Consider the following 12,816-nt stretch of genomic DNA (forward strand, 5'->3'; position numbering starts at 1 on the left):
CGAGAAAAATAACAAACAATGGATGCAATAAATCTGAAATTTAGTCACCTGCTAACGATTCTTTAAAATTTTTTTAAATATGCTTATAATAGCATAAAATTATTAATATCCTTAGATGCTTATGATAAAAAATTATTAAATTGCTTTAATATGTAATATTGCTACTCCAATTCTGTTTACAATTTCAAAACTAAAATAAATTTTAGTGCGCGGTTCGTAAATTTAGATATAGATTCACATCGAGAAATCTTAATACTTCGAAAATAGAATTATTTCTCTTAATTGATTTATTCTCATTGGTTTAATACGAATTATAATTATTCCTTAAAAATGTTTATTCTCTATGAAAATAAATATTTTTCAACACTGCCAATCCATCATATTCTGAAACGTGACAATGCTTTTCAAACATAAGGAAATATTTATAGTATAACGAAAGTAAAGGCGAAGGTAATCGCGCGCACGCGGATGTCCTTATTCAGGCTGTTACAAATTTGAGACGCATGCGGGTGTCTGTAGAACCAGGCAGTTACAAATTTGAGGCGAATCGAATAGAGGCGAGATATCTAGGACAATCGCGTGCGCGCGAAAAAGGTTCCTAAGATTCATACGAGTTCATCCGCAAACGAACGAGCTGAAAATATTCCGACCGATATTTATTGATCCTCTCTGGAGAAAGTCATCAGGTATATTTTTGCCCAAGTGCGACTCACATGAATCCTCAGATCGATTAAGAAATGCTTCGTTAGGGGATTCCTGTTTGATTTCATCTTTAATGCCCGCGATTGCTCCAATAATATATTTCTCTGCACGAGAATCTCTCCCCTTCTAATTGACTCGTATGTCGAGAGTTGCACGTAATGAAGGAAACGATCTATTAACTCCGTATGTGCTTCTGAATTTTTTTTTTTATAAAATAAAAAAATGCAAATCTTGCAATATTGTAATATGATTTACTAAAATTCATTGCATCGTATATATAAATGTCTGTTTTCACATATTTATGTTATTTAATTTATGTTATTTAAAATAATACTGAACATTTTTAAAACAAATTTTTACAAACTGCTATATTATTAAAAGATATCGAAATAATTTATAAATTTGCAAAAAATGAATAGGTCTTAACGAGATTTAGACACATTAAATTTTCATATCTCATCTTGGTCTTAAGTTTACTTTGATCGTAAATGAATTTTTTTAATTACAAATAAGGTTTTTATAAATAAAGAACCTATAAATCATTTAACGTCAATTATAAATTAATAGTACATAAATAAATCATTGAATAGTTGCATTAATCTCATATCTATATATTTCTAAACAATTGATTTTTCAATAATAGTAACATAATTCATAATTTAATATTTTTTATTTTTATTTTAATTACTCTTTAGATTATATGCAGATTTATATTTCCTCATTTTTTTGTCCTCTTTGAGCTTATCTTTTAGAGAGAATTTCATTATTTAAAAAATTACTATCATATTTTAAAATCCTTGATAAGAAAAGATTGTTATGATATCAGCTAATTCCTTGAGAAGTGCTTTATTCAAGCGTACTTTCAGGAATGAATAGTAAATCTAATGGACCCGAAAATAGACATCGAGCTGAACTACTGTTTCAGACACCTTTAGCATCCAGACACCGGTCCCCACCCTGGCTTACTTCACACGTAAGGAATCTTGCTTCTTTAGAAATGACGTACACGAACTGCAGATCTGATGTAGCTCGGCCACGGTTTGAAGAAAAGAGACTCGACAGAAGAATAACCACATACCCCACACATGTCTACAATGCGCGTGTAGCACATACGACGAGCCTTCCGCATCGCGTGAAGCATTGCGTAATGCCGTTTATCCCCGATTACAGAGCAAATCGTGCATTCGTGAGCCTTCACTCAGATGAGTTACGTGGCCATCTATCCGCACCGCGCTTCTACCTGCCGCACTCGGCTCAGTGCCGACCCATAATTAGTAACAATTATGCCGAGATTAATTAGATAAGCACCCGATCGCCGCGTACTGACAAATAACATTGCCGCGTGATCACGTTCACTTATTGAACAAAAAATCAAATTTATAAAACGAATTCAACTCTATGCAGTTCACAGAAAATCAAATCTAAATGCTTAAATTTAATAGATCACGAATCTAATATATTTACGAGAAAAAATTTCTCCCATCTATTCCGCTTATATTTTTTTACTGTTTTATTATTTATGCTGCTTTTATATTTTTATTAAATTGATAGGAAAAATCAGTTTTGTGTAAAATTTATGTTTTTTTACTCAACCGAGACGGTCTTAACGATATAAGAGATTCAACAAGATTGAACTTTCTTGCTCTGGCATTCGTGCGCGTGAAGTCATTAACGAAGCACTACGCATAAGTAGACTGAAGTAGGTGATCGTGATAAATGGAAAGATGGCCCACGCATATGCCGGAATCCGACAGTGTTTGTGAAACAGCTGAATATAATGATCCATGTGCCTGAATTAACTTACCGAATTTTCGGCCTTTATCTCTCGAATTGTCCGAAAAAGAAAGAACACGATACTATTCCCGCAGCAAAAATCTTAATATATAGAACTAATAATAGAAACATGGAACATAATTAAAAGTCTTAAAAACAAGCTACTGGCAAAGTTAAAAAAAAAATGTAATTTTCAGAAATTATATAATCGTATACAAATTCAGCAGTGACTCAGCTTATAATTAGAGTAGCGTGATGCATTATATTGTATTGTAATACATTATTCTCGTATAATATAAGTCTTATGTAACGCGTAAAATCGCCCAAAATTGTTAAAACGTGCGGCAAAAGGTCATTATATCTTTTCTGGATACTTTGTGCCACGCCGGCGAAATTTGCAATTTCGACAAAATTACTGCCGCGTGCATATCTGATTTGTAGTAATATTCCGAAACAACTTACCATAAAGATACTACCATTACATTGTAATTACGAAGTCGTTGAAAAAGGTGCTTGAAATTCGCAGTGTGCAGTTAAGCTATTGGTGATCAGTTCACTCACGCAAGTATTTGAATCAATATCCTCGAAAAAAGTACTTTAAAAAAGAAAGTAAGAAGATGTCAAGTATATACGCGCTTATTAAAAATTTTTTTAAATTTATTTATGAAAAATATACATATATTTATATATAATAAAAATATGTAATAAGAGCACGTAGGATACAAAATTCTGCACAATAATTCGTACAAATATTTTTATCAATTAATATAAAGAAGGGACAAATATAATTTTTAGCACACGAATTATTTCACAGAATTTTATATTCTTATTCGCTCTTATTAAATATGTAATTACTTGTTAATAAAATCTGTCCGATTTATTTTCAAAAAATTTATTTTTATTATTTTATTGTTAATAAAATATATCATTATTCAAGATTTTTTAATGCAAAAAATGAATTGCAATATATTATATTCATTATCAATATAATATCAATATATTCATTGCTTTTTGTCAAAAATAATTAAGATATGTCAATATATTTTATTATTATAGAATATAGATCAACGATATTACGTAAGAATAAGTACAATAGAGAAGTTATTATATTTTTGTGACATTAGAAATTTAATTACATTTGCATACAACGACATTTAGATAATATTTCCTTCACTTTAGTATATCGATATTGTACAATAATTTATTTCATTTTATAAAACGCATAGCAAATTTGGTATCGAGCCGTGTAGGGCAAGGCATTGGCAAGATATATGTGATAAATTTAATTTGTGCTGTTTAACAAGCATATTATCAATTGGATATCATATGAAATTCAAATAAAGTAGAGTACAAAGATATTTTCACCATCACTAATATGAGTAACAGATATAATAACTACAGCAACATGTACATTATAGTAAGACGGAACGGATGTTATTTCAAATTGTGCTTACCATAAAATCTTTCTAAGTACACAGCACAGTAATAATAATATTCATTAATCATCATCCATTAGGTTCCGTATTACGTTCAATAGGATAGCGTGCTTATTGAATTCATGAATTCGCGAACAGCGTATCATTAGAAGAAAGGTATCCCCTTGTATGTGTATCTGTACATATATGTGATCTTCCGTAATAATATTATTCGAACGAAAAGGAAATTAACATTTATTAGAAAAAAATGAAAGCAATAATCTCAATTGACAGATTCTTAAATAATGAATACATTTAACAAAATAAATTATAAATAATATTATTTTTAATGCTAAAGATATTTCAGACTTGCTGAAATATTTATTTTATTAATCCTTTCATCAGCTTAAAGCCTGTTTTCTTTATAAAATATGGGAGAAATTATGTAAACTTTTTACCCTTGTACATAAAAATAAAATAATTTACTCGCAAAAATTTCTCGTTTTATTTATAAAGAACGTTTCCAACCATGAGTATGACGCAAAAAACTTAACATTTTTGACATCGTGATGCAACATAGCTGCAATAAGAAAACAGAAGTTAAAGTCCCGAATTAGCGATTGCACATAATAAATAGTAAATATCATTGTAGTGATGCTATGCGGAATTAATCGCAAAGGTACATGCAACGCTTTCAATTAGCAATTGAAAGCGTTGCAAAACGCGAAATATTATACAAATCACAATATGCGATTTGTGCAATAATTTATATAAAAAATAAATAAAAATGATCTTATCATTCAATTAATTTGCAGAATTTTATATTTCGACAAAAATGAGATATATATTTTAATAATAAATGACAGCTTTAATTGATTAAAAATAGAAGTTATCCGAAAGAGTCAATATAATCAGAATAAATAATTCGGCTAAAATAATTCGAAATACCCTTTTCCAGCAGTTATAATTTAAACGTGTATTATACATACGTTGCATGTTGCACGTAATTACTGCTATATTACTATACTAATCATATCATCGTGAAAACGATATTATTTTAATAATGCTCCGTGCAGTTATATCAGATTGTTTATGAACTCGCACGTGTTTATCTCGGGCACACGCTTGAGAATCTCGCATGCGTGCACAATCGAGCGGCTTCGTGTCCATAGACGCTCGCTATGATGCATCTCGGAGCAGTGGAGTTTCTCGTAACAGCGTAGCCAATCGCATACCGGGGCAACGTATAAGGAACCCGGCATCGAAAAAGAGATCAGGAGGCAACCGCTTCGCGCGTGATACGTCAATTTATCTGCCGGCAGCTAAAATCGCGTTGCGCGATACATAATATTTATTCTCCGTGACGAGTATCTGCAACACGCAACCACAGACAGAATATCTTTGTCCCTCCTTTCCCTCCCAATCTCATCGCTTTACAGATTGGGCAAATTTTATACTGTGCGCCAATCTGGAGAACCGTGCATCTTGTAGCAGTGCTACGGCTGATTTCGCAGAGAGTTGCACCACTTCAAGTGTAACATTGACAAGAACGACGATACGACTCTAACAAATGAAGCTCTGAGAATGAGATAGGTCATTGTAGACCCTGAACCAGGCTCTCACAAAAGGACCGACTGAATCAATACTTTGCCAAGAAGTGTTTCTTAGCTATTTCTATAAGAACTGTTCGAGTGCTTACCCAACCACATGTAATGTTGAAACGACATTGAATAATACTAATGATACGGATTGAATGATATTGAATAATGTTGCCGGTGTTATTTTGCGCGCAATAGCGAATATTGAAATGCAAAATGTAAAATCGATAAAATAATTCAGTTATCAGAGAGTAAGGTAATCTGGATCAAGTATATGGCTCGTTTTTCTATGTTATTCTGTATGTTATTTGCAACAAATTTATTCGCAATTTTTTAGTGAAACATCTGATTATTTACGTCACAGTCATATTTCTTGGAGCGTCCAAGTATCTGAACTACGATATGTCTCCATTTGTCTTTTCTGAAAGCTCAAACAAATTAACGAAGCTTACGTTGTATTCAAGTATTTTACATAACATTCTTTTTTTTGAAACTAATCTTTTTCACATTCTTTAATACTTTTTCATAATTTAAATTTATTGAGTTGTCCGGAAAGTTCGTGCCGCAAAAGATTTAAATTTAATAAATGTATACTAAAATTTAAATCTTCTGCGTTTCAATTTTCCTTCAAAATCGGCACGAACTTTCCGGACAACCCAATACATTTTTTCTAGCGTTTTAACCGTTTCATTCCTAAATCATTTTACAACTACAAAAAATTACTTATTCGTATTTTTATACGTATTATATGACAAATAAGCGGTTCATAAAAATATTTGGATGTTTTGTAAATGCTTTTTTATACATTTTTATTGCAAGTGTATAACATTGTGGAAAAAATTTGACTTTTTTTTGCCGCATGAATATAAATGTTGTTACCTAAAAAAAAAATGGCGTTAAAAACGTGACTTCTTTTGATATCATTTTTCTCAAAATTATGACGTGACAGCTATCTTTTGCCAATGGATTCGTATTCACTAACAAAAGTATGTCGAAAATAACTATTCATATTCGTACGGCAAAAAAGTAAATTTACAATATAATTTGCAAAGTTATACATAGAAATCTGTATTACATATAAAAATCTTATTCTTTAGATTTGATGAATTCATCAGAATGTTTCAAGGAAGATTATAATTTTGCGCAAATTCTTATTATATTTATTAATAACTTGTGTCATCAAAGCGATAATAAATAAAAGAAGATGATATTCTATATATATATGTTATTAAAAAGTTTTTAAATTCATATTAAAATACATGTTATCTAAAATCCTTACAGTCATTTATAACAAATTCATCTATTTACAAATATAAAAAAATTGATCACAATAATAATTTATTCCATAATTAATAATACGCAATGTAACAGCAGAAGAAACGAAAGGGTTAATCATTGTATGTCAAATAACTAACCGATTAAATATATACAACACGAATATTAATTTTAAAATATCTTTTCAGGTAGTTATTAATCGCTTTATTGGTTTCACTAAACTATTACGAAATCATGGAATCTTCATGTTGCGTGCCATCGATCTATTAGAAAATACATAATCAGGGATATCGTAAAATTAATCGCGAAAATTGCCGTATTAAGACGTCATTTGCACTCACGGCTCGGATGACGTCGGATTACCCGTAAATTTGTTAAAGGTTTGCATAAGTCGTCACCACCGAGATTTATGCGAACCGCTTCCATATCTTCTGCGAATCGGATAAGCGCTTCTTGCGATCTAAACGGCGGGAACGCGCGTACGATGGCACATCGAATAGATTGGATTTATATCCCACTCATCCTCACGTCTCTCTACCAATACTCGGTCCGATTACTGGCAGGCGTATTTCTTCACATCCACCTTTCATTCGTACACTACAAACTCGGTAATTGGTTCGATACACTTCGGGTCTGAGGATGAGATCAGCGTTGCCCCGCGCAAGGCGTCTTTTTTTTTCATCCGATCACACAGTTCGAAAGTGCGACGTCGTATTTCGAAGGCCGTCTTCGAGATCGAATCGACTGGGAGGGAGGTAAAGGGACACCTAGATAGATCTAGCGCTTCCCGCGGGGAAAATGTGTCGAGGATCGCAGGGAGCTCGTTGGCAGATGCACTAGCGAATTTTCCTAGAGCTACCTCTACGGCATGTGCAATCGCATTCTTACTTGCGCGTGCAATACATCGGACGCGTTCTCGCCGCCACGTGCCTGGAATTCTTTTTATCATACGAAGATGTCGAAAATATATGCCCGCGCCGACGTAGGCCGATTACTTAATCATCTGACGATGATTCGTGATAGTTTGGAGAAGCTCATTTTGCGAGGCAGGAAGATATTTTCTTTTTTTTTTTGACCTATCACCTTTTGACAAGTTGATTTAATTATCCTTTCGATTTTATTTCTGTAATATATTTGAAAGTCTATAGAAATGCGGACGCGTAAATTTTTTTATCAGATGTAATATCTCTGTGATATATTTTGCACAAAAATTATGCCTAACAAAAACCGTGTCATATTGATGAATTATTATCGATTTAAATTTAAATGTTGAATTTTAAGCTCTAATTTTACATAGAATAGATAGTACTAGCTAAAGATTTGTTCCTAATGTTCTTTTCCTTGAATTAATACGTTAAAGTTACGCTTTAATTTTCTATGTATAATACCCATGCAAAATTCTTATTCTATACATGTAGGAAAATGTTCGAATAATCATAATTGCAAATTTAAAATAAATATCATACCTTTCACTATCCTACCACTTTTTTCACATTTCCTAACTGTCGATTCCAATTAATTGATGTGTATAACACATATTCAAAAGTATAATAATATATTATAATATTCTTAAATACTAATAATATAATAGAAATGTAATTACATGATATAATATATTTAATTATATAAACTATGCTTATAATTATAACTTTGGGATTTTTTTCACTCAAATGTCAAATATATATAAATACAGTTTATCTTTCTTAATTGCAGAAAATTAATTCGATCAACAGATTTATTCTAACATCTCTAACAGTAATTTTTCTGACATTCTGCAATATAAACAGTACTTTGTTAGCTCAAGATTCACGCTAACTAAGTTGATGATTCAGATTTTTTTCGGCACGTATCTCTACGTGATGGAAATCAATATCTATGCGGCGTTCCCGGACGCAAGTATATGTTCTACCGTGCGAGATGATCCGATCGAGAAACTGAAAGTCACGTGCGTAGCCCCAATTAAAATTTTAAAGCCATTTCAGTCATTAACGGGCTATCTCTTCCCATAATGCATCATACGGAGTGAAGGGAAGATGCGCACCTCTCCGCCTCCCACACCCTCCCACAGTACGGTCATTCTAATATGCCAGTTAATACATGGATATACGAAGGATAAACTGTAACAAAGGGTCTGAGTAGTATATAAACTCCCCAGAGGATCATCTTCTCAGTTCGCTTCGTGTCTTCGGTTCTACAGCAATATGAATTGCCACCAGGTAGGCCACCAAATAGTATCGTGCGATGGCGGGCCGCTTTAACCCTTTCCGCTACAAAATGCAATAATTCGCCCAACGAGTTTTATAATTACTGCTTTGTTAATTTGAATCGTTGTTAACAATTAATTTTATTATAAATTATTTATTAAAATTTATTTTGTTCTAAATCATATCAATTTTTATCGTTAGTATTAAATTATTTTATTTATTTTATAATTGTTTTTTTTTTTATAAAAAAACTTAATTGGAAATTTTTTAATATTAGAAACAAATATTTTTTTTGCCACATTATTTTGACTAGAAAGGATTAAAAAGCTTTCACCAATGTGTATATATATCTTTATTGATTGAGTTTTTACCCTCTAATTTAGTCATCGATGAATTTTAAAATGCCTAAAAAAATTTCGTTATTATGATAAACAATAGAAAATTAAAAGACAAGTTATCTTTCTCATATGTAAAAAAAAGTATAAATCAAAGGCTCTTTATAATTGATCATTTAGTCATATGTAGTGTCTATAAGATGTTACAGCTGCCATTCTCTCTTATTCTCACGAACAAAATATCTTTGATAAAGTATGAATGAGCAAGCAATCGTAATAGACAGCTTTTAAGTTTGCTTAATAGAAGAAAATGGAAGTAGTTATAACAGGAATAAATTGCAACATTAAAAAAAAATCGCTAATCTGGAATCTTATAACACTTGTGATGCGTGTATGCAACACGATTTGCAATTATCTACCATTGTGCCAGCGATGACTCTCAGCTTGGTGACAACGCACAACTGTGAAAGGTGCGACATTTATGACAAATGTTGCAACTTATCCCAATCACATACGCAGTTCTTATCTTTTTTTGCATACTGCAATAAATGTTGTGGCAAAAGCTGATTAAGAAATTTAATAATCAGGTGAACAAATATTGAAAAATGAAATCTAAAACAAGAGAATGGAGTTAAAAACATTTCTCAAAAATCTTTTAGCGTCTTGCTAGTGTGCTAACTGAACGAGCTTAATATTCATGAAATCGTAATAATAGTTGGTGATAAAATCTTTTTTTTATCATAAACGACGTAATAATGTAATCGAGATTAGATGCCGCATTGATAGAGCGATATGATTTTCTCTGGCTACGTGATGTCGAATAACCGCAACGGAGGGATGTTAGATTGTGCCCCACTTTCCCTCAGTAACACGCGATTATCGCAGCGGACACCGCAATACTCACAATCTCGGTCCCGTAATATCTCGGCGTCTCGGTCATCTCGAGATGACCCACCGACGTGTACACTCTCCTTCGGAGTAAAAAATTCTAGTGAGTCAAGACCGGAAGTCAGTAATATAATCATCATTCTCTCGCAATTTCGTAATACTTAGCAAACAAGCTGTCATCACTTTTAATGATTTTATGATTAGGCATTATTAATTTTTTCATCGAAAAGAGTACTCCGATATCGCATTTATCTTAATTGATCTGCCTTTATTATCTACCATTATAGATGTGTGTCCGAGCAAAGTTGCGTAGTAAGTGTGCAAACATATATATATTAATATGATGTAATGATGTTTCTTTATGATTATAATTCGCTACTCACCGATCTTGTAGCAAAGCCGCAGAATCTCTCTGATTGCAGTTAGCCAAGCTGGTCTTGGTGCTGTCGTGCATCGGCAGTGATGTCCTGGCGGGTCTCCTACCAGGGGGTGGCACAAGTACCGGGGGATATCAATACAACAGACCAGGAGGCGGTGGTGGATTTGGTGACGCCGGTTTCGGGGGTGGGGGTCGTGGTGGCGACTTTGGTATCGGCAGTTATAGGGGAAGACCAAACCAAGCTTACGGTCCACCAGCCAGCGGTGACTCCTTTGGTAGACCAGGTGCAAGCGGATTCGGAGGACAACCGTCGTATAGATATCCGCAATTCGGCGAGGGTGGTAGCGGTGGCTACCAAGACGGCGGTGCTGGAGGATTCCAAGGAGGATATGGATACGGCGGACGTGACGGTGGAAGGGTAAAATTGTTTCCAATATATCTGCAATTGCAATACTCAGCAGAAAAAGCAACTTTGCAATTGTTATAATTCTTTAATATGATTAAGTTATTTAATTTTATAAAACTTTTTTCTGCTGAACACAGCCATTAATACCTTACTTTTTACAAAATGCCCACAGACACACATACATCAAGTTTTATCTTATCGTATTACTATCAACATTTCAGATTGTCATGTATTGCACATGTTTAGAAGGATAAATGCTAACTTTGCAGAATAACATAATTTCAAAATATTTAGTGCTCAAAAATAGTGATGTGGAAATTTTGATAATTAATTATTTAATTATTTTTAATTATTTTAATTTATTTAATTTATTATTTTTTTATATAATAATAAATCAAATATTCTTGCTTCTCCTCTCGCCTTTCTGTTTGCCATGTACACGATGATAATTTATATATTATTTTATAGCCGCAGCCATACAGCTTCCAATACGAAGTCGTCGATCCGCCGAGCGGCAACGATTACTCTCAACGCGAGAGTAGCGACGGTAATGTCGTTCAAGGAGAGTATAGAGTTCTGTTGCCAGATTCGAGGACGCAGATTGTTCGGTATATGGCTGACGACGTGAATGGATACAATGCGGAAGTTCAATACGAAGGACAGGCTCAATACTCTCGTGGTGGTTTGGGAGGATATGGAGGAAGCGGATATCAAGGTGGCGGTTACCAAGGAGGTCAGTATGATCCTTCACATAAAAGACAGTGATACAAGGCGTGTATATTATGTGAAAAAAATTTTAATAAATATTTGTTTGAATATTTCTAAATAAATATTTACTAAATATGTATAAACATATGTATTTAATTTAAAATCCATTAATTTGATTTAACTATCACTTTTTTATTGAATAAATATTTATTTACTGTCAGTTTATTTTTACTTAATACTACTTCGAAGAAATATGTATTAAAATTTAATAATTTCTTTTCAGTATATTTAAATATACACATACACAAAAAATTTAAATATAAAATTATATTAATAATTGCGCATTACGAAAAAGGTATTACAGTAACACACATAAAACAATTCAATATGTATACAAAATTTGAAATACATTAATTATTTAATTAACTGTAAATTATTAATGACATAAAATTAATCGCTTGTTTCAAAAAGAATCTATCATTATAGATATCTCATATTTTTATCATAGACGCTTTACATATTTCTGAACATAAACTATATAAAATAGTAATGTAATCATATCAATCTTATAATTTCTTATTCAATGATGTAACTGTTATGTTATATTACATTTATATTGAATGGCAAATTATAACATTGATGTAATGTTACTATTAATTTGTGTTCAGTAATATACATAAAAGACTAGAAAAGATTACTTTTTATAATTCTATATTCTTTATCATCAACAGGCAGAGGTGGTGGTTTCGGTGGACCAGGAGGTGGTTTTGGAGGTGGTTTCGGTGGTGATAATAATCAATATTTGCCACCGCACAATAATTATCACAAATAACCGTTTAACACGAGGCTATCTTACCAAAATATGACATACCACGTGCATTTCTGGCGATAACCATTACGGACCTCCCTCGTTTACGGCTTTTATTTTGAATATATGATAATCCTTCGCTCACACACGAGACACACACGAACTCTTTTCCGATGCGTTCACCTATGCGTTCACGAATCACTTTCACCTATATTTAACGATTACACAAGGACTAATTAGGATAATTTTATATGCATGCATGAGTGTATGTATTTATATATATATATATATATATATATATATATATATATATATATATATATAT

At 32.3% G+C, this 12,816-nt stretch overlaps 1 protein-coding gene across 1 annotated transcript; it reads left to right on the forward strand.

The window, feature by feature from the left end:
• The first annotated feature begins 8,964 nt into the window (after positions 1–8,964).
• Positions 8,965–12,515, forward strand: LOC105619623 (acanthoscurrin-1-like). The gene is made up of 4 exons (XM_012201146.1): positions 8,965–8,979; positions 10,613–10,987; positions 11,444–11,708; positions 12,415–12,515. Exons 1-4 carry the CDS (start codon positions 8,965–8,967, stop codon positions 12,513–12,515), a joined length of 756 nt encoding a protein of 251 aa, XP_012056536.1.
• The last annotated feature ends 301 nt before the right edge of the window (positions 12,516–12,816 follow it).

The sequence above is a fragment of the Atta cephalotes genome (assembly GCF_000143395.1).
Source record: "Atta cephalotes unplaced genomic scaffold scaffold00002, whole genome shotgun sequence".
NCBI classification, from domain to species: Eukaryota; Metazoa; Arthropoda; class Insecta; order Hymenoptera; family Formicidae; genus Atta; species Atta cephalotes.

What these genes read in the sequence shown, in the direction of transcription:
- LOC105619623 (XM_012201146.1), top strand. An exon ending in GCGGACGTGACGGTGGAAGG is followed by an intron (nt 10,988 to 11,443) that starts GTAAAATTGTTT and finishes ATTATTTTATAG; the next exon opens with CCGCAGCCATACAGCTTCCA. An exon ending in AGGTGGCGGTTACCAAGGAG is followed by an intron (nt 11,709 to 12,414) that starts GTCAGTATGATC and finishes TATCATCAACAG; the next exon opens with GCAGAGGTGGTGGTTTCGGT.